General features: G+C 39.1%; 2 protein-coding genes across 2 annotated transcripts in view; one reads left to right on the top strand and one right to left on the bottom strand.

The window, feature by feature from the left end:
* Positions 1 to 719: 719 nt before the first annotated feature.
* Positions 720 to 17,295, bottom strand: LOC101853074 (PIH1 domain-containing protein 1). Its single transcript, XM_005094738.3, has 10 exons — positions 17,084 to 17,295; positions 13,907 to 13,994; positions 11,039 to 11,106; positions 10,149 to 10,266; positions 9,303 to 9,446; positions 6,293 to 6,386; positions 4,610 to 4,699; positions 3,463 to 3,550; positions 2,253 to 2,396; positions 720 to 1,163 (listed from the first exon to the last, which is right to left on the bottom strand). The coding sequence occupies exons 1-10, from the start codon at positions 17,156 to 17,158 to the stop codon at positions 1,125 to 1,127; spliced, it is 948 nt and encodes a 315-aa protein (XP_005094795.1). The 5' UTR covers positions 17,159 to 17,295; the 3' UTR covers positions 720 to 1,124.
* A 270-nt stretch (positions 17,296 to 17,565) lies between these two features.
* LOC101852840 (aldehyde dehydrogenase family 16 member A1) overlaps positions 17,566 to 21,265 on the top strand; it is a 27,149-nt gene continuing 23,449 nt past the window's right edge. Inside the window, exon 1 of the mRNA XM_005094737.3 lies at positions 17,566 to 17,834. Coding sequence (XP_005094794.1) covers positions 17,751 to 17,834 — 84 coding nt within the window. The 5' untranslated portion in view covers positions 17,566 to 17,750. The remainder of the gene's footprint in view (positions 17,835 to 21,265) is intronic.

The following is a 21,265-nucleotide window of genomic DNA, read 5'->3' as shown; positions in this document are numbered from 1 at the left end:
TTTCCTAGCAACCCTCAAGAATAAAGGCACTAGGCTTCAGCAACAGTAGATCCAGCTGAGACAGTTCAGCAAACCTGAGAAAACCATTCAATTAATAATAATAATAATAATAGATAGCATTTGTATAGCGCACATCCCCGCTCAGCAGCAGGCTCTATGCGCTTTACACTATATTATTACCCCAGCAGACCATAGAACACTCCGAAACATTCTCAGCTTCCCGGGAAGCATACAGTGCGAGCAGCCGATTTAAGCGCTCAAACACTAACAAACTGACAAGATCGTTCGCTGTCTATAGCCGGGTACCCATTCCCACCTGGGTGAAGTGAGAAAAATTCGTGTAAAGTGCCTTTCCCAAGGACACAACGTCGGGCCCTTGACGGGATTCGAACCCACGACCTTACGGTTGCGAGTCCGAGAGCCTAACCACTAGGCCACCTACGCCACAATTACCTGCAACCCCCCCCCCCCCCCCCACAATGATGTTGTGTATAAGAAACAGAATATTTGTCTCCAACACAAAAATTACAAACTGCAAGAATTAAAATTGAATTACTTTCACTGATAACAAACAATAAATCTGATACAGGTTCCAGTTTCTTCTCTGAAAAAACCTCAGTCGGTTTAAAGGGAAGGTTAATCTCAATATCTAACAAAAGTAAACAATTTATTTTTTAAGTTTATATGTTTACAAGGAGTATTGTACTTCAATATTTGTTGGGGGGGGGGGGGGGACCTAATCAATAAAACATAAGAGAAAAGAAGTTATAACAATAGTCACAGTCAAAATTTAACATGCCCTTTACCCGTTACCAATAAATTCCTGTGGCCATTTCCGTTGTTTCGAGTGGGAACAAAAATATTAAAGAGTTCCAGTAGTCTAAATTCCGATAATAAAAGTTAAATAGAGTTGCACCCGAGCCTAAAAAAATTATTATTTTATTGATAAATGAATAAACAATATAAAAAGTATAGATCTATCCATAAAGTAGACAGGAGCACTCTCATGCTCTTTTTAGGTCAAAAGTCTACATTAGGATAAAACCTTTTTTCTTTCACTTTGAGAATCTAGGTATACATAACACTACAACTGAATCACATTGAGCAAAGCAAAAATTTTTTCATCATGATATAGGCTTCACTGGCATAGTGACTGTAAGTACCTGAAAGAAAAAAAAATAGTACAATAAAGTTATAATACTTGTTTTACGACACTCAAACTAAACTAGTTATCCATCATAAAATGACATATATATATATATATATATATATATATATATATATATATATATATATATATATATATATATATATATATATATATCTATATCTCTCTCTCTCTCAAAACCAACCCTTTTCAGTCTCACATGAGACACATAGACTTTATAATTTATACACAGCCGAGTACAGATAACTAAAATGTCTGGGATAGAAGAATGTGCTAGACACATCCATAATTCGGGTAAACCGATAAAACAAAAATTAAAACTAGACATTGACAGACCGGCCAACTTTTCATTGGCTGAAATCAGGGAAATTATCACTTTCCAAAGACAGAAATAGGGAAAAATGTGAGCAGAGATCATGTTTGCAAGTCAACCATTCTTCAGCTTTACCTCAGTTCCAAAAATTGATGTTGCAAAATCCTGCCAAACACTTGAAGATGTAAAAGCTATGAGTATCACTTAGCTTCATTAAAGCCAAAAAGACAATTGTTCAACAGCACAATAAATATATAGAAACAAGAAAGAAAAAGGAGCAGACTCCACACCAACAGAATCACATCAGACTTCACACATTCAAGAAAGAAAATAACTCTTCCTCTGTTGTTGAATTGATTGGGAAAAAGACGTCCTTATCAGGACCTCAGCAAATGCAGTCTGACTCGGAATTTTTCGATAAAATCAGGAAGCTTGGCAGGTAAGTATTGAAAAAAAATCAAGAGCAGTTTTTTGACATTATAATGACACTGTGTAAGAAGTCTACCCAACTTAGACAGTTAATTTCAACTTATATATGTATGTATCACATACACGCATGTATATAACAGATCTTAGTTTGTTGTTGCGACAATGAGTTATTACTTATTGTAATATCCTGCGCAAAAGTCGATAGGCGGGTGCATGTGTTGAAAAAGGTAGTTATGTCCAAAATGTCCAATGTACAAGTTCATTTTTTGTCACATTAATAGGTACAGCAGTCATTACTCAAACAATAAATAGGAACAATAATTCCACACAAAAAAGTTTCACCTTTGAGTTTTTATCGAACTGAGCTCCACTCTCTTCGTTTAGCAGATCGAAGGGTAGAAAGATGTCTAGATGGTAGACATGAGACCTGGTGGTCAAAACCAAATGGTCCTCACCAATGTCTAGTGTGAGCGACTGGGCAGTTTTCTGAGGAGAACATCCACACAATTGTTTAAAGACTCCAGTAAAAAAAAAAACCAGATACGTTGCAGTTCTTTTTAATGAGTTGCTGCATTCTTTAAAAATCAAACTTTTTTTCTCCACAAATGATCCAACAGATAATCAAGCTATTTCTTGCGCTACATAAAGTTTTAAAAAAGCTATACTATCAGATACAGACTTTCAAATTTCAAATTTCTGTTCTCTCCATTTTGTTAAGTGGTTTTTCCTCTGGAGTCTACATCTGATTTCATGTAACACTAATCCCAAAGTTTCACGATGGGACATGAGCCAACTGAATCATGACAGAATTAGGTTCAGAAGCCAGAAAGGCACAGGGAGATCGTTATTGCATCCCCCTCCGGAGGTCTGTTTAGTTTCAGTTTTTGTAAGAGTTCTACAGCACTTGCAACATAAACCATATAAGTGCAGAAGATTAGAGGCATACAGTAACATATAATGAAAACAAGGAGAGATAAGGACAATAGATGTTTGATAGGAACGAAGGAGCAAACCACACCAGAGCACCTGCCAACCATCCATGAAACCAGAAGGGCATAGGGAGATCTTAAACTTAAGCTAACTGCAGCATTCTCTAGAAGTTTGTTAGCTTTGTTTCAGTAAAGATAAATACATCAACACAATAAATGTCTTTTTGGAAAAGGGGGATTGAGTCTGTTGGCAGCATTTCTTTAAACGCTCTCATCATTAACTCAGAAGAGAACGTTTTTATTTATCCTAAGTGTTGTTGTTGGTGTTTACATGTACCACAAGAGAGAATTTATCTTAATACCGGTAATAAGTGACCATAACTCAGACCCTGTTTACAGCAGCCACCTGTCTATACCTGTCACTTTTCTCTGTGACCTTGAGTGACTGTTATGGACAGGATTGACAAAACTCAATAAAATATATGTATATATTTTCTCATGAGAGTTGAATTCACATGTCAATTATGCAAGGCACATGGCCTCACTATTAATATAAAACAACAGACAGCAGTTTGCTCTCATTTATAAAGCGTACCATATCTAAATACAGTAGGCCTACTTACAATATTGGGCAGGTGAATTTCGGCCACAAGAAACTCAGGATGACCCTCTGCAGGCTCCTGAAGGATAGTAAACTTGGGTTCTGGAGCCCTGTGATATAACAGACGTAGTGAGTAGAGCAGATTCTTTTTTTCCCCTTTTTTTTGGGGGGGGGGGGGAGGCACCATTCCACCAGTTGATGTCAGGTTGAACTACGAAAAGGACGACCACGTTTTGAACCCCTAACAGAGATATCTTCAACTTGGGCAATTTTGGGGGTTTTCATTGCTTTCCTACTGTTCGGCCCTATCCTATCTCCAGCAAAGATGAACGGAAAATTGGAAAATTGGAGGTCCCACTTCTTAAATCATCATACAAAATTGAAAAGACCTGTATCACTCCAACAATTCTTTCTAGTCCGGTGACTTTACTACAGTACTCAAGTCCAGTTTATACAAGCCAAGCCAGTACCCTGTGGAACCCATAGCCCAGGATAATAAGGTAGATAATAGCCATGAAATAAATTTAACTCTCTAAGCCTGGTTCCCCCCCCCCCCCCCCCCCCCCCCCACACAAGTTTAGTCCCGTTCTGGTGTTCACTTCGGTCTATCTGGTTCAGTCATTTTCATACATATATTACACAGTGTAAAGCCTATGAATATGGATGGCATTTTATATCTTCTCAAAGAACAGGAAGCTGCACGTCTCTGTTTCACAAGCATGAGCTTTTCAACTCATAATTTAGATGTTCAGAATTCAGAGGAAATCTAGTTCAGCTCTACTATGCAAAAAAATTATTTTAGAGATAGATGATAAATTCAGCAATCCAGCATCTTAAACAATGATGTAGTCTTTAGCATTCAAAACGGGAGTCAATCTCATATCTTACTAGTAAGCACTTGTCCCTGGCTAGGAGTCTATATCTTTTATTGTTGCATAAAAAGTGCCATTAGAAGCCACATTTCTATGACAACTACATTGCGAAAGTGCTTAACGACTGATTTCAGCGCCAGAGGAGGTTGACACTTGTGACTAGACATTCTGTGGCACAGCTATGAGATGCAAAATGGCAATAAACGGAAACAAATGCACCAGAAACATTAAATCTGTGAACATAATACTTGCTGATAAACAGGTGTTAAATTCTGCCTATAGCCTACTATGCATTACGTTTTCATCAGCGTCTCCTCATGATGATGCAATTCCTCGACTAAATTTCTCTTTTCTGGCTGGATCTCAGGCAGCTGATCCCCTTCCTCTCTGAAAAAAATCATACAAAATAATGAGTAATGAAATGTGAAATAGGACGATTTCAGGGACAATTTATTTCTATCACAATACCCATAAAAGTAATTCCATAAAAACAACGCTGTCAGTGAACTAAAAATATCTCATCTCTCTTGTATATTCCTACGTCTCATCTTACGAGTAGCCTTTTTCTAATGAACAACTTTATGACAAACTATTATCGACACAATTTGGACCATTTAATGGCACACTGCTTCAACCTCGCCTGCCGGGCCAACCAGGGTCGTGTAGGATACACTACAGCAGAAAGATGGAAGTACTCGAATAGGAACACACTTTTTTCAAAACAAGAAATCTGAGACAATATCTTGAATTCTTCACAGCTTTTAGCTTTGTATGAAGACCATTACACCTATTTTTACAACAAAATAAAACTTGTTTTTTTAAGAATATAAGTCTCGCTCCATTCGTATATTGTTCAACAGATCACTGCAGAATAAAAAGTATATGCCTCACACCAGTCAAAAGATAACTAACAATGAACTGTATCGTAATCTATTAGATGTCTTAGACATAACAACATTGTTATTAAATCAATCATTTGCAAAATAAAACAGATGAGACATCTACTTATACTTCATGATGCAAATATTAAATTATTTTGGTTCATGGATAAGCTGTTTACTGAGTCAGAAAGACTATGAAAACACTCCAATCACTTCTACTTCAACTTTAACCATAAAGTAAATACAGTCAACCTTTGTGATAATGAAAGTTAGCAGACAAAACTTTATATCTTGTTATAGTTATAGCTGCATCTTGCTACAGCCAGAATCCAGTTGGGGGGTGGCGGCACAGAAGAATGCATATTATTTCAGGAAATAATAAAGAAAACGAGATCTCTCTCCATTCACATTGTATTCTATTCTATCTTTAAATGGCTTCTCAGGCAAGCAAATTAAAAAGGAAAAATGTAAACATTGTAAAATCTGGCTCTTAATCACTGTGTTCTTAGGTAGAGACCATAGATTCTAGTATGCTGTTAAAAGAAGTGAACTTTCTAAAAAGGCAATAAAGAACAGTATCATTATTCCTCAGTTCTCATTTTTCCAGAAGTCATATTTAAGTGGATCCTTTTGTAGTTTTTTGGGGGGCCTCTACCCAGCAGCTCAGTTGACCAAGATTTGCAAAAATTGCTCAATTCTACTATACTAGACTCACCCTAACGATACAACAAAACAGGGGCCTGCCGTCACTTCCGGAGAAGGTGGCGCCAAGAACAAAATTAAGCTCAACGAATAGTATGACAACACTATGGTACAATGTTCCGCAGAATACTCGCATTATAGGCCTACTTATTATAAACCTACAAACTGTAGATCTGCAACATACACCTCTCTGTTTAGTTTTAATACAGATACAGAGACACCTACTTCCATGCGAGAAGAATAGATAAGTGTAGGAACAATCTTTTATATAATATAGAGATAATGATGCATAAATCTCTGAAGTCAACCTCTATCAATTTTCCTTTTAACTGCTCCCCCCGTGGAGAGCCATGCCCACTGCAACAAAACCAAACAAAGAAAAGAAAAAAAAACTTACCCAGACATTTCCATTATCACCGGCTTTGACTTAGTTCTTATATGCTGCTCCAACAGTGTTCCAACACTTCTGCGATTTTTTAAGAATACCCAGTCTGTACAAAGACATAAAAACATCCGTTGTGGCAAATTCAGATTAAATCTAAACAAAGCAAACATGTTATACAATGTGAATGATACACAACTGATCAGTGTACCATAAGCTACAATTGTTATTCCAAAACAAATTCTTTGATCTCATTAACAGACCCTGAGCCATTATATCCCTTTTTAACTAAAAGAAACAATGCTTATGCAAGAGACCTTTAATGATAATCTGAACTTTCACAAATGGAACATTTTGAAATATTACTCATTCAAAAAACTTCCAAGAACTTTGGCACAAAACAAAATAAAACAAATAATAATAATAATAATAATACAGTGGAATCCTGTTATAACGAGAGGGAGGGGACAGGTGCAAAATGTCCGTTGTAGCAGGATTCTCGCTATAAGGGATCCAGTAATAAATTCAAGGGAAATAATAAAGTAGTCCTAATCTATGAGTTTGGTATTCTGTTTTTTTCTCTTTCTCTTTTTGTTATCTGCCCTGACGATGATTTTGTTTCAGAATGACCTCTAAGTCTTACTTGATGAAAAATCAATTCAGGTTTCTTCCTCTAGCGCTAGCTATGTTGACTGCTCGGCGTTGGTGATCAGAAAGAAGGGGCTTTAGGCTCACTCGTCCGCTGTGTTGTCCCTCACCCCACCACACCATGTGGTGCATTCCGTCTGCTTGTGCACGGCACACATTCGCTCCATCCATCACATTGCTGTGACCTCTCCATCCCCGCATCGGAGAAGTGAGAGGCATGGTAGGCCCAGATAATCTAGACCAGGCCCAGGCTGGCGTATCATCAGTATCACGCGATGCGTTCTGCTCGTCTGCGCATGCCACACCCTCCCTACTCAGTCGCTCTGGCCTTCATTGTTGACACACATGGGCTCTCCCATTCTTTGTTTCACTAGATCACCAACAAGTTTCTCAACTGGCGAGGTTTTACATTATGTATAATTGGCCTATGCACTGTGCACAGCAGCAGCAATATTCCGTTATAACCGACGTGCATGTTTGTCTGATTGCGCTATAGCAGTATTTTATTTACAAAGGTAAAGAAGAGAAAAAAAAAGGGGGTTTTAGAATAGTGTCTTTATAACAGACTTCTCGTTATTTCAGGACTCATTATAAGTGGACTCCACTGTAGTCAGCATTTGTATAGCACAAGTTCCTGTTCAACAGCAAGCTCTATGCGCTTTACAAATATTATTACCCCAGCAGACCTGATAGCATTCTGAAACAATATCAACTTCCTGCAAAGCATATAGTGCGCTAAAACACTAACATACAGGCAAGATCTTTGGCTGTCTATGGCTGGGTACCCATTCCCACCTGAGTGAAGTGAGAAAAATTTGTGTTAAGTGCCTTTCCCAAAGACACAAGGTCGGGCCTGAAGCTGGTTCAAACCCACAACCTCATGATTACGAGTCCATTAGCTTAACCACTACACTACCGAAGCCATGCAAGAGACATTGCTTCTTTCATGATCAAAAGGTTGAACTATCTTCCCCGTCCCAGAATAAAACTCATGTCTTTTCCAGATGCCAATGAAAAGGATATCAGAGGTGTTATGTATGCACTAAGAATGTAACTGGAAGAAGTGATTCAACTTCTTTTCATTCCAAAATCAGTGTGAAGGCTTTTTTTTTTTTTTACGGATTCTGTGGTGTAGCAGTTAGATGCTAGAATACACGCAGAATACCCCAGTTCAATTCCTAAGTGGAGAGAAATTTTTTCAAGTATCTTGGTCTTTCTGCTGAGATGTTGTATCCTTCTAAACCCAGGCTAACCCGTAAGTACAACTCCTAAATGATTCAAATTGTTTCGATGGGGTGCAAAAGCACCAACATTAACAAAAAAATATATAAAATTTTCAGCCTTTTTTTTCTTGTGTGTTGAAAAATGTTCAAGAAACCAGTCACATGGTTAGAGCATAGCATCATCAATGTACATGTACAAGTTAAATCAAAGTGCTTCTACATTACAAAATTACAGTCAAACCTGTGTAAGACGGAATCACAAGGGAGCCAGAAAAAATTTCGTCTTAGACAGGGGATTTAGGGGGGGTGGGGTGGAGGGGGTTTCAAAGGGCCTGCGGATGGGATCAAGGGTCGCTTTTCCCGTCGGCAAGCAGTAGTCCAAACTTCACACCTTTCAACTGTTATCCTCTCTGATAATGACATGCGTCAGTCTTACTTATCTAATTACCACCAGCACTTGCATTTCACAGGATCACTGTTTGACCTATTAAAAAATAGAAACATTTGAACATCTCCTTTGCTTTCATCCTTAGCCCCATCCATCGGTGTAACAAGCACAGTCAACCAATGCCACCCCTCACTGCCATGTAACACACGATTCGAGGAACTCTTTTCTCCGCTGGCCGTACGATCAGGGTGGGAGGCATTGGTCAAACTAATTTCATACCCCTGGCTTCTGGTTACCCAGGAAAGTTTCTGCGGTGGCTAGCTACTCGAACACTTTCACTGACAGTGTGACACTCGTGAGATTTCACACCCACATTACCCTGACCATCTGCATCACTCAGGGCTCACATAGATGGGGTAACATCTATCCTAAAATTGCACCCTGCACCCTTTCCTCGCCCGGCGGCATGGCGTAAGATAGACCCTGTGGAACCAAACTTGCGAGTTTTGTTTCAAATCAGGGCTGAGTGGGAAAAGCATTTTCCGTTTTAGTAAGTAGCTTAGACGGGTAAAACCCTCGGAAGGAAGCGGATTTACCTTTCCGTTTCCGCGTTGGACAGGTTTCTGTTTTATACAGGTTATTACAGAGAAATATATCAAGGGGGGAGCAGGGAGAAACCGTTAAGACAGGTTTCCGTTTTACAAAGGTTTCCGTTAAGGCACGTTTGACTGAACATTTAATGAAAACAAGATGCAGGGATTCTTACCTCGTTTCAGTTGAATATCATACTTTCCCTCAATTCCCTCACACATAATGGTCAGGAAGAAGGTTTTAAAAAGTTCACTTTTCTCAATCTTCTTCATGAATTTAGGATGCACAATCACATCATATGCTGTGCACCCACCACCACCTGTAAAAACAGTGTTTTTACTAAATAATTTGTCCAACATAGCATTGATAAACATGACAAACACAAACCATGGACCACTAACATTTGTTTTGAATCCCTCTGTGTGAATTTTTTAAGCATAATTTGCGTAGGTGTATACCTTCAAAGTCCCTCCATTCGTAGACATTTCTGAGTTGTATAAAGTCCTTTAGAAGGAGATAGCTCTCGCAGAGCCTGTGTACTTTAATCGGGGTTCAGCTCTATGTAAATGTCATTTATTAGATTAGTGAAAGGGCATATCTGTTTATTATGGCAAGGATCTAACACCCTCATAAGGTTCTTTAAGTACCTCCAAATTAAGTCAGTCTATCTCCAACAGGACCAAGTCAAATCTATAAAAACGATCTGTTCTAGTTCTATTTGGGGGTCGAACCAGAGTCATCCACATCGTTGTCTAGCATGACACCATCCGAGATACTGATTCATCCTCTCTTGAGCAATTCCAAAACATATCATACAAGTAATACATAATACATTTCTTAAATCTTGTACTGAAGAGTCCAGCAACATGATTCCCTTTGGAGAAAGTTCTCAAAAACATTTTAAATAAATAATAATAGTTTTACCAGAAAAGTCAGAGACTTTTACCAATCTCTGCGTGTAGAAAATGTCCACAGTTTCAATGTCTAAAAAGAACGGTTGAAGAAGAATAAGAGACATTACTTTTATCAATCTCAGCATGAGGCTCGCCAATGCTCATTGGAATCCTAAACTGTGTAGGATCTTCAGAGTCAAGAACTTGCAGAAGTTCATCGTCTGTTAGATCTTTGGGTTCCGGTACCTAAATTTAAAAGATAAAAATTCATATTTTAAAGCAATATAATAAAGAACAAAAACATCACTCAAGAGTCGCAAGAGAAGTAAAGTCTTGACCACTTTCTACAGTTATGTTTTCATGTTCTAGATTAAATTTTGACAAATCCAAGAGCAAAGCAGATACCAAGATACTGAAATAGAGGTTTGTTCGTTTTGTTTTGTAAGTGTTTTACAGTGCTCACAACTGCATAAGGTCTTATGAGCGTGCGCAACACATTAAACATTTTTAGTTTGGTAGGAATTAAGTTTGAATTTTGCCTAGGTGGTGGCTGAAGCCTACTCTTATCGATTTTGGACCATCAAGGAATCTTTAATGTGCGCAACTCGCACAAGGGACCTCTGAGATTTTTCGCCCTTATCCGAGAAGGCTAGATGTTAAATCTTACCTACGCTAAGATGAGGCAGAAAAACAGCAGTAAGAAGGACCAAAGGAATAGCAGTAGAAAGGCTGTGAAAAGGGAAGGGGGCTGGAGGCAGAAAATGGAGACAAAAACAGATGACAGAACGTGGTAAGAGAGTAGGAAAAATAGGTTTTAAAAAATGTGGAGAAAACAAAACAAATAATATCAAATATAATGCAGTGGCCATTGTCAAAAAAATGTCTTTTAAAAACCAGATGCTTAACAGCTTGCTTTTTTAAAATAGCGTTATAAATTTTTTCTTGATCACCAGCTAGCAAAATTCATTGTTTGTTTTTAAATATCTGGACAAAATTAAAAACATTTGACTCAACTTACGTTTTCCGAGTGGCAAACATTAATGAACACTTTCTCTCCCGCAACAGTCCTTGTTTTCAAACACATACCTGGCAGGAAAAAACCATGACCAAAAGATAATATTCTTGTGAGTTAATTGAAAGCATATTATTATATCAACAACAGCCACTATAAGTGCTGGGACAAGGCAAAACTGAGAATCATTTTTAAAAACCTAAAGGTATACTATGTAGAAAAAAACTGGGATATATCACAAGAACAGAGGAACTGCCAAATTACTACCAATAGAGATCTTCTCTGTTTCTTTTAAAAGAACTAAAGCGAGGAAAGTGAGCTCAAGGTTTGGGGTACACATTTTGTCTTCAGATGAATCACTCAGAATGGGTGGGTAGCGATAGGAAGAGAGGTTCCATTTTCCAGTGTGACTTGTTCAGATCCAAGAACTGACAGAGCATGAAAAGATAAGAAATGTAGTAACTTGAAGTGCTGTTACCAAAAGTTTAAAAACAAAACAGGGTAGCAAGAATTACATATAAAGTGTAACAACGCGGAGGAATCAGGTGCTCTTCAACTTTTGGGCATGTGTGAAGTTATTTGATATATCATCTTAGAGCTTGTTCATTTGCCTTGCTTTTGATGGGGAAAAAAAGCCCATCTATCTTGAATAGAAGTTGAGATATATTTTTGCGATTGAAGGAGGTGGAGGTCGCCTGGTTTCAGAGGAAAAATCAGCAAGAGAATAATGGCCGTCAAAGTTTGGTATTTTCCATAGCCTGAGAGTCCTTTGAAACTGAAAATGTCAATTTTCTGTGCTTTTAAAGGATATTTCAGTAAAATCACCAAAGAAATGTGTTTTTAAATGGACATAAAATAGCAATGACCACGAAAATCCTTTTTTTGCCAGAAAGTGTTTGCAAATAGGTGCATTTTGTAGCTTTATCTTCACAGAGCATGGAACTTTTTGAATTTTTGAAATCCATCAATAAACAAAAAAGTTACGGATTTTTTAATCAATTAATTTCTGGTACACTTTTATATAATGAAAAACCCCAAAATATGGGACGTTCTTTGGTGAGTTTTGAGACAATATTCGTCATAACTCGCTCATTTCTTGGTGTATTTAAAAGAAACTTGGCAACCCAGTACATTTTCTAGTGCAGAATCTAGTCCTGCTTTCAGATTTTTCATAGCTATCCTATTTTTTTGAGTTATGAAGACGTTTATAGGTAAAAATGTGGCGGTTTTCGGTGCGTTTTGAGACAATATTTGTCATACCTCGCCTATTTCTTGGAATATGTAAATGAAACTTGACAGTCTAGTACATTTTTTAATGCAGAATCTAGTCATGCTGTCAGATTTTTAATATCTGTCATACTTTTTGAGTTGTAAAGACATTAACAGGTAAAAAAGTGGCGTTCTTTACAGATTTACAAAGATTATCAGTCATATGTTCTCCCAAAGTCATGATATTTGAATGAAACTAGGCAACATAAAAGGTTCCTCCTTGCCAAGCAATGCTCTGGATCAATTTGTCACAAAAATATAAGTAGAGAGCTACTAAAAAATCCAGTTCTGTACTAGTAAAAGCATGCATACTTTGTTATAGAAAATAAGATCGTCTCTGGGTATATCCATTGTTGGACAGTGTCCTATTGTGTGGTAGATTAAGATGCGTTCAGATAATATACTTTACAAGTCATGGGAATATATCGCATGTGTAGGCTACAACTCATACAATAAATGTAACATATTTACACCCCCCCCCCCCCTTCTCTCTCTCTCTCTCTCTCTCTCTCTCTCACGCGCACACACACACACACACACATGCACGCGCGCGCACTCACGCACGCACGCGTGAACGATAACAATGTATAAACGGGACTATCTTCCCAGACTGGACTAAATAAGTACCATACTCTTTAATAACAATCTTAATGCCTCACTTTTCCAAACAGAGCACACAGGACGAGTCCAAGTGTGTGCTTTCCCAAGAGGGGGGAATAGGCTTTCATAACACAAACACAATGCCATACCACTTCTCAAGATGTTTGCTTTTCTGTTTCTATTCTTCTGTCGTGCAATCAAGCAAATAAAAATGACTACATCTATTGTATTGTGACTAAAATGCAACAAAAACGCAAGTTATCAAGGCCCCCGTTTAGTTTTCAAGTATCCTTCCCCCCCTTTCCGGTTCACATAAGCGGGGCCTCGTTTGTAGCGCCCGAGGCCACCGATGGCTGATGACGTCACTCAGTGGAAATTTCCCAGCCGCAGGTCATTCACCCAGCACGCGCAAATGGCAATGTCACTTTTTCCCTTAGTTACTCCCACATTTTTAAAGATTACGCGAAAACCGCTAAACACAGAAGCTTGAAATTTTAAGGGAATTTAATAAAGAAAAATGGTGTACAACGTATCAGTCAGTTTGACAAATCATAGCTCTGAAAAATCTTCAAAGCGCGCCACATCAACCACTTTCGCAAACGTTTTCGACTGCTTCTAGGATGGGTACAATGTTGTCAAACTGTGTACTACGAGATTGACCTCTTTTCTGATTGGCTGCCAAGTTTCATTCATATCCATTCACGAGAAGCGGCGTGAGAGCAAGTTGAAGACAACAACCTTTGCGTTAGTGCGTCCCACGAAACACCGGCAGAACAAAACGCGCTCGGTGGGCATTGCTACATAAAAGGTGGTGAGCCAAGAAACCTAAATTCGATAAAAATAACCAAACTGGCCGCAAAATGTCAATTTTTTCAATTTCATTGTTTTGACGGGCGCCTGATTTCACAATAATGCCTCACGTATGACGAGATTGTGAACAACATTTTAAAATATTGAGACCAGAGTATGAACAACAGCAATAAAAATAAAATCACACTTCATTACCTGGAACAGGAGTGATGGCAATAAATGGCACTCCATCTGAAGTCTTTGTCTGCTTCATTTGGTTATCCAGTCCATCATTCTGATTATTCTGTCATAGAATAAAAAAGTATGGAATACGTTTTTGCCTTTGGTAAAAAATGATACAATCCATGTTGTCAGCAGGGTTGGGTTGATTTAAATCAGGTTGATTTAAATCAGTTGATTTTTTTGATTTAAATCAACTTGATTTTTTTGATAAAAATCAGTGATTTAAATCACTTTTTTAAAAATTTATTTTTATTCAGTTTTTACATATTTCAACATTCAGAATTCCCTTCCTTGGTTTCATAAAACAGATATAAGGTTAAGTAGACTAATATAATTCATGTTTAAAAGTCTGCTTTCCCACCTTTCACTGTAAAATAATACAGTATTCAATTTACTTTTTTTTCCATAATTGAAATCAGAGCTGGGTTGATTTTAATCAGTTGATTTTTTATATATTTCAATCAACTTGATTTTTAAAATAAAAATCAGTGATTTAAATCACCTTTTAACAAATGTATTCAGTTTTTACATATTTGAACATTCAGAATTCCTTTCCTTGGTTTTATTAAACATATAAGGTTTAGTAGACTAATATAATCATGCTTAAAAGTCTGCTTTCCCCCTGTCACTGTAAAATAATACAGTGTATTCAATTGACTTTTTTTTAATAATTGAAATCAGGGTTGGGTTGATTTAAACCAGGTCGATTAAAAAATTTTTTTAATCAACTTGATTAAAAAAATAAAACTCGGTGATTTAAATCATTTTTTAAAAATGTATTCTGTTTTTACATCTTTAAATATTCAGAATTCCTTTCCTTGGTTTTATAAAACAGTATATAAGGTTTAGTAGACTAATAAAATCATGCTTAAAAGTCTGCTTTCCCCCTGTCACTGTAAAATAATACAGCATTCAATTTACTTTTTTTTCATTATTGAAATTAACATTTTCTTTTTCTTTTTAGACAAACACAAGCGCGTGCACACACACACACACTGTAATAAAATGCAAGTTTATCTATGCATAATTACCCCCCCCCCCCCCACCCCTTCCTTTTAGACTGACATTTTCTTCATTTTTTGTCTGTAGCCATAATTCACTGAGATATATATATATATATATATATATATATGATATATATATATATATACTATTATATAGCAGATTAAGGCTTTCTTTTGAGGTTGCTTAATTTAATCATTAGTTAAATTAAGACAATGCATTTTGCACTAAAAGAACATACTTTTAGCAACCAAAAATCCCAAACTGTGTCGACATTTTTAAAAAAATCAAAAAAATCAAAAAAATCTGATTTAAATTTTAAAAATCATGATTTAAATTTTAAAAATCGATTTTTTTGATTTTTTTGAAAAAAAAATAAAAAATCACCAACCCTGGTTGTCAGTTCTGCCAGGGTAATTGTTGTAATTTATCCCATCTTTTCTTCCTTTTTTTTTTTGCCTATCTACTCTTCAATTTCAATGCCATCCAATTTATGGTCTGAAAATTGCAATGTCTAAAATAGAAACATATTTGTTCATTGTTAGCAAAAACACAATAACTCCGTTCACGCTAAACAAAATTTTTGATGTCAGGCAACCGTTGTCAAACAAAAGAAATAAAACCCGGCATGAAAACTGACGATCGAATTGAACAAACTGATACTGACGCTGACGGAGAACAGCTCGTTCGGCTTGTATTCTCAATCGCAGTTGTTGAGATTCCAGACTTCGCACATTGTGACCCCATCACAAAGTCAGTCTACGAGTCCTAGATACAGATCTAGATTTTCGTCTTTTCGCCATCGGACAAGTGGCAAAGTGGGGTGATTACAATGAAAATAAAAGAAGCCTGTGGCAATGTGTACGGCCCTCTCGTATGCACAGTCTCAGGGTGACACGTGCGGCCCTCCCTACGTACGGCACGGCCCTCTAAGTATAAATATGCTCACAGCCTTAATAATCGCTCAGCTGGACCACGTCACTTTATCGATCGATATCTTGGCCAAGAGAAACTCTACAAGGTCAACATAACTTGCAAAGTCATTGGTCACTATTTATAACTTTGACCTTACACCTCATTTTCCATATGAGAAATACTTTTAAGGCCTGTGTGCTTCGTTGTCGAAGTAGGTCAGCCCTATATATATAGGGCCTGCACGCTTCCCGGGTAGCCCGGCTCACACCCTTTATACAGGGTCTGAGTACTTCCAGGGTTAAGTTTATCCACTTGTAGTGTCTGGTTCGATAGTTTATGTGCCGCCTACAAAGCCTAGCATATAATGTGAAGTGGAGGGCCGTACACATAGCCTCGATGCTATGCGCACAGGAAGGCCCTACGCATAGCCACAGGGCTATGCATACAGGAGCCGTACACATATATATATGCATTTCGATAAATGAAACGGATGATACTGTTAGCTGTGAAAAGGTAAAATAACAATTTATAGTAAATTGACTGCAGTGCAGCCCTCAAGAAAATCTTTAATATTACCCAACCTACATTCAGGGAGCCTTGAACGCAGCCTGCAAACTACATTCACGGCCGGCACAGTGAACATAGTCACAGCGTAGCAAAAATGCACCTTCTTGCAAAGCAATGGCTACAATAGTGTCAGGTGTCAGTAGAAACAGGAGGAGCAAGGGGGGGGAAGAAGAGGAGAAAAAGACAAAAGTTATAAAAGTCCAAAAGCTGATGGCGGTGTAGACAGGACTGGCATATTCTTCCATTCATCAAGCTTAAAAAATTAACTAGACCTAAGTAGTAGGGAAGTCGGTAATTGTTTACTTTCTCGCGTTTAATTCTGGGGGAGGACTTCCGTAACGAGTGACCACTCTGAACTCAATGAATAGGCCCCCTATTTACACTCAATTGTCAATAGCCACAAACAAAATCAGTAAGTTCAGTAAGGAAGGCAGTGTTAATACCTACAAATGATGAAATTGCCGTGGTTTACGTATTCTTAACTCCAGGCTTGAATATCCAGTCAGGGGTGCATACAGTATCGTCTAGACCTAGATTTAGGCGCGGCCATTAAACGCGAGAAAGTAAACAATTGCCGGAAAGTCGATTAGCCGGTGAAAGTGAAAGTAAAGGTAGACGTAGTCAGTTGAGCAGCGTAGCATGATGAATGAACGGCTTCCCACTCACAGAGTTCAGCAAGAGGTTCTTGATGAATGCATCAGATAGGGAGTTATCTGAGCTAGGATCGCCTATGCTTTCCATTTCCAAATAAGCAGTAGATCTAGATATATAGTATAAAAATGCGAAGAATAAAGTAAGTCAGACGTCGACTATCTCTGTTTCATGAAGGAATCATGTCGTGAGACACCATCGTCCATACTACTTCCGGTGACGCTCATTAGCTCCCCTCATAGAAACGTCTCAGCCAGTTTTTGTGTCCGCCGTAGGCTAAATAATAAAAGACAAGTTCCCCACCTCAGTGGGGATAGGGGGGTAATAAATGTTATACCAATTGTTTGTGTTGTGTTGAAAAAAAATTAAGTATATATTTTAATACCTTATTGTATAAAATCATTGAACTGAGTCTAAATAACTGCTTTTAAAAAATTGTTTTCTATTTAAACTTGTGATAAAGCTTCTCTGGCAATATCAAAATGAGGAAGGGTTCTTTGCCAGGGGAGATCAAGCGTATTATTTGACCCATGTCAAGTATTGTCAAGTTGTATGACCTTACAAACTTTGACCTTTTCAAAGGCTGCTGCTTGGCTTCTTGCTGCTTCCAAGGGTGCCTGAAGCTCTTCCACTTGTTTTTGTATTGTTGGTGATGAGCAAACAGTTTTGAAAGCTCAAACAAATGGCAGGTTCAGCTGGCGTTGGCATACTAGCTTCCGATGAATTATGTTACGGTTCGGCTGCGGAAAGCGAAAGTGTAGCACGGGTATGTATAAATTATAAATAACCATAACTGATAATAACTGTATATAGATCTAGATCTAGAACAGGAAAATATTGAAAAATGAGCAGTTATTTACATTCATTCTATAATATTTGTACATTTGGATCATAACCTCCGATATTGAAAAAAATAATTTTTTAAAATAATTTTGAAAAAAGGATCCCAAACAAACAAAAAACACTCGTATTTTATATGGAATTATTCAGAATTGCATTTGGAATAAACCATTACATGTTTTGGGTGGTACTTTTGGAGAAAATTCACCAAAAAGTAGTGATTTTGGGGAGAAAAAAAATATTTTGACTGTTTAGATCTAGGCTTAGATCTAGCACTCAAAAATACTGATTTCTCAATTACAGTGCCTTGGCAATTTGGTCCAGTAGTATCAATATTATAAAGAAGAGTCCTACATTTCTTTAATGAGCAAAATAATGATACATTTTGTTGTGTAAAAGTACTAAGACTGGTGTCTGGGCTATAATTTGGGCTTCGCGATTAAACAATGTCGCATAAACTTCGAAATCGTGTTTCAAAACTGAATCAAAACTTCCGATTTTCGGTGGAAACGCTTGACCCGGAAGTCAACTTTATATTATGACCTTTATTTTAACATGGATATGTGGATTGGAATAGAAACCAAGCTAAAGTTGAACGTCGGTTCTCGAGCCGCCGGGGGCGGCTTAGCGTACTGACGGCACTTTAGCCGCGCAGCCCCCCACGGCTCGGCGTAGCGAATGAGTTAAAACTGGACAATGTCAACATAGTTGAATTGGGGTCCATTTCGACTGCTGGGCTATGATCATTAATGGTTGGCATGGGCTGCTCTCTTTTAAAAAATGGACATAATGACCTAGGCCCAAGGTGACTTTACTTTTCTTTTATAGTGGCTGGGACTGTACAGTTGAACTCGAATTCAACGAGGTCGCCGGGCCTGACCTAAAATCTCGTTGAATCCAAGTGTTCATTGTATATATATAGCAAACATGAGGTTTTGTGTAGACCTAAATAATTACAGGCCCTGGGCAAGTAATAAAGAGAAGTAACAAGTAATGCCTGGAATGCCTGCTTATATTATGAGCTGTTTTTAAAAAAAGACATTATATTACGTTCTAAGGCACGCCTGTGTCATCTCTGTTGTTTGCCAAAAAGTTGTGTTGCTGTGTAACTTTTGATTCCATAAACCAGCGCACAATTCATTACGTAGATCTACGTCAAGACTAGCTTATCATTGTAATCATGATTTGATCTGTTGCTTGGGGGGGAAGGGGAGGGGGCTGTGATGCTTTTTGTCTTCGACGTTCCATCCTGGACCGATGGCTCCCGGACACTCACACACACACACACAGTCACCATCCTGACACTCACCAGAGTAGACACATGTGCATGCGAACTACGCTTGTGTTGGTATGAAAGATGGCCGTTGATTGGTCGCATGCTATCGGATTAGTGAATAATGGTTCACGATGGCAGGTACAATGGATGGTTTGTGGGAATAAAATCTAGATAAAGTTTGTTGTGGGAGAAAAATTAGTGAAGCCATGTCTAAATAAATGTCAACACCCTTTGTGACTTGACGAGGACTTTAATAATCAAGCACAATGAAGACATACGTCAGACGATGCATGACTGGGACAGAAACGGAACAGAAATAAAGCAGATGAATATGATTGACAAATAAGGGAAATAATAATAATGGACACAAGGAACAGATACGAATGATGGCACATACATATAGTCTTGTAGCTACTGAATGAATTCCTCTACGCCCCCCCCTCCAAGTCTTTGGAGTGGAACAGAAAAGACTGATGTAATTATGTCAAGAAATACTGGTGATATAACAAGGAACATCATAACGAGAGATAGGAACAATGGTAATGTCTGCTTGGACCTATGAAAAGAAACTAAGAGAGCAAATGATAGATCAATGAGTGTCAGAATCAGATTTGGATTTAGAGTCAATTGGCTTGGGGCTCTGTCTGGCCAATAGTCTTGCTGATCGCCGAGGGCCGCCTGGAGGCGTGCTCACGCTTATGGGAACATCTTGCTCTTGTATGCCAGGGGCGTTGTGCTGCTGGAGCACATGTAGAGCACGCGGGGGGGCTTGAGCCTGAGGTTGTAGAACCACCGTCTCGACAGCAGGGCGTGGATCAGGCGCTAATTCTTGCCCGGATTCGGGGACAGTAGGCATCGGTGGATCGTGTGCTTGGGGGTCCTGAATGCCAGCTGGTTGTGGTAGATCCGGGCAAGGAGAGGGCGACGAGGTCACGCTGGACTTGGTATGCTCGGGGGGGGTGAATATTCTGAGGCGCTGGCTGTGGTGGTGAGGTGCCACCCGGGATCATCGTCAGTGGTGAGCACGGGACCACAGGCATGTAGTTGCGGAGGAACTTTCTGTTGCGAAGGGTGACGCGGCCAGAGCCATCCTCTCAAACGACGTACTAGTCAAATTGATGTACTTCCACTACAATGCCCGTCTTGTCCCATTTGGTCGGGTGGGTTCCCGTTTGGTTCTGTATGCGCACACAGTCACCGACGACGAGTGGAGGTAAGATGCGAGTGTGCTCAGAGAGGCGCTCAGCGGTGCGCATGTGCTGGTTCCTCAGTGCCTCCTCTCGCGACAGAAGGGTTTCATGCCAGGTACTGTGAGGCTGATACTTCCTTGGGTGGATGGGGATGAAGTCCCGTATTGGACGTCCAAACATACTCATCGCTGGGGATAGGTGGGTGTCACGGTCAGGAGTGTTCCTGTATTGCAGCATTGCGCGCTGGAACTTATCAGTGTTTAAAGATCCTTGTGCACCCGTGTTGTCAGTGATCAACCGTTTCACTGTCTTTACTCCAACTTCAGCGCGACAATTAGAGTGAGGAAAGGCGACTGAAGAGATCCTGTGGTGGACACCCCAGTTGCGAAGGAAGGTGGAGGTTGCCAGGGACGTGAACTCCGGGCCTCCGTCCGATGTCAGTTCATCACTGATGCCATACGTGACAAAGATGCGACGCAACGCGGCAACGAGGCCGGCGGATCCATGGGAGGCTTTTTCAACGATAGGCCAGTTACTGTACCTGTCGACTGCAACTAGGTAGCTGTGGCCTCGATGATGAAAATAATCTGCCACAATACATTGGAATGGGTATGCCGGTGCTATTGGAGAGATGGGAGGTGCACTCGGCTGGAAAGGTGCCATGCGGTTGCATGACTGACAGTGGGCCCGCACTTCAGTGATGGCCGGGGTTATGCCGGGCCAGAAAAACGAGGCCTCAGCTCGAGAGCACATTTGGGACACACCCTGGTGAGCAGAGTGTAAGGACTGGAGGACTCGCTCACGGAGCGGCGGGGGTATAACTACCCAGTCGTGGTACAGGATGACACCATCAAATGTCGTGAGGAACTCCCGGAATTGATGGTATGGGCG

This window comes from Aplysia californica, unplaced genomic scaffold (genome assembly GCF_000002075.1).
Source record: "Aplysia californica isolate F4 #8 unplaced genomic scaffold, AplCal3.0 scaffold00088, whole genome shotgun sequence".
Classification (NCBI taxonomy): domain Eukaryota; kingdom Metazoa; phylum Mollusca; class Gastropoda; order Aplysiida; family Aplysiidae; genus Aplysia; species Aplysia californica.
Note: the sequence above shows the minus strand (reverse complement) of the source record. Positions and strands in the feature narration are given on the sequence as shown.

What these genes read in the sequence shown, in the direction of transcription:
- LOC101853074 (XM_005094738.3), bottom strand. Translation starts at nt 17,158, where the DNA reads ATGGAAAGCATAGGCGATCCTAGCTCAGATAACTCCCTATCTGATGCA. An exon ending in AGAACCTCTTGCTGAACTCT is followed by an intron (nt 13,995 to 17,083) that starts GTGAGTGGGAAG and finishes ATTCTATGACAG; the next exon opens with AATAATCAGAATGATGGACT. An exon ending in AAATTCACCTGCCCAATATT is followed by an intron (nt 2,397 to 3,462) that starts GTAAGTAGGCCT and finishes TGTTCTCCTCAG; the next exon opens with AAAACTGCCCAGTCGCTCAC.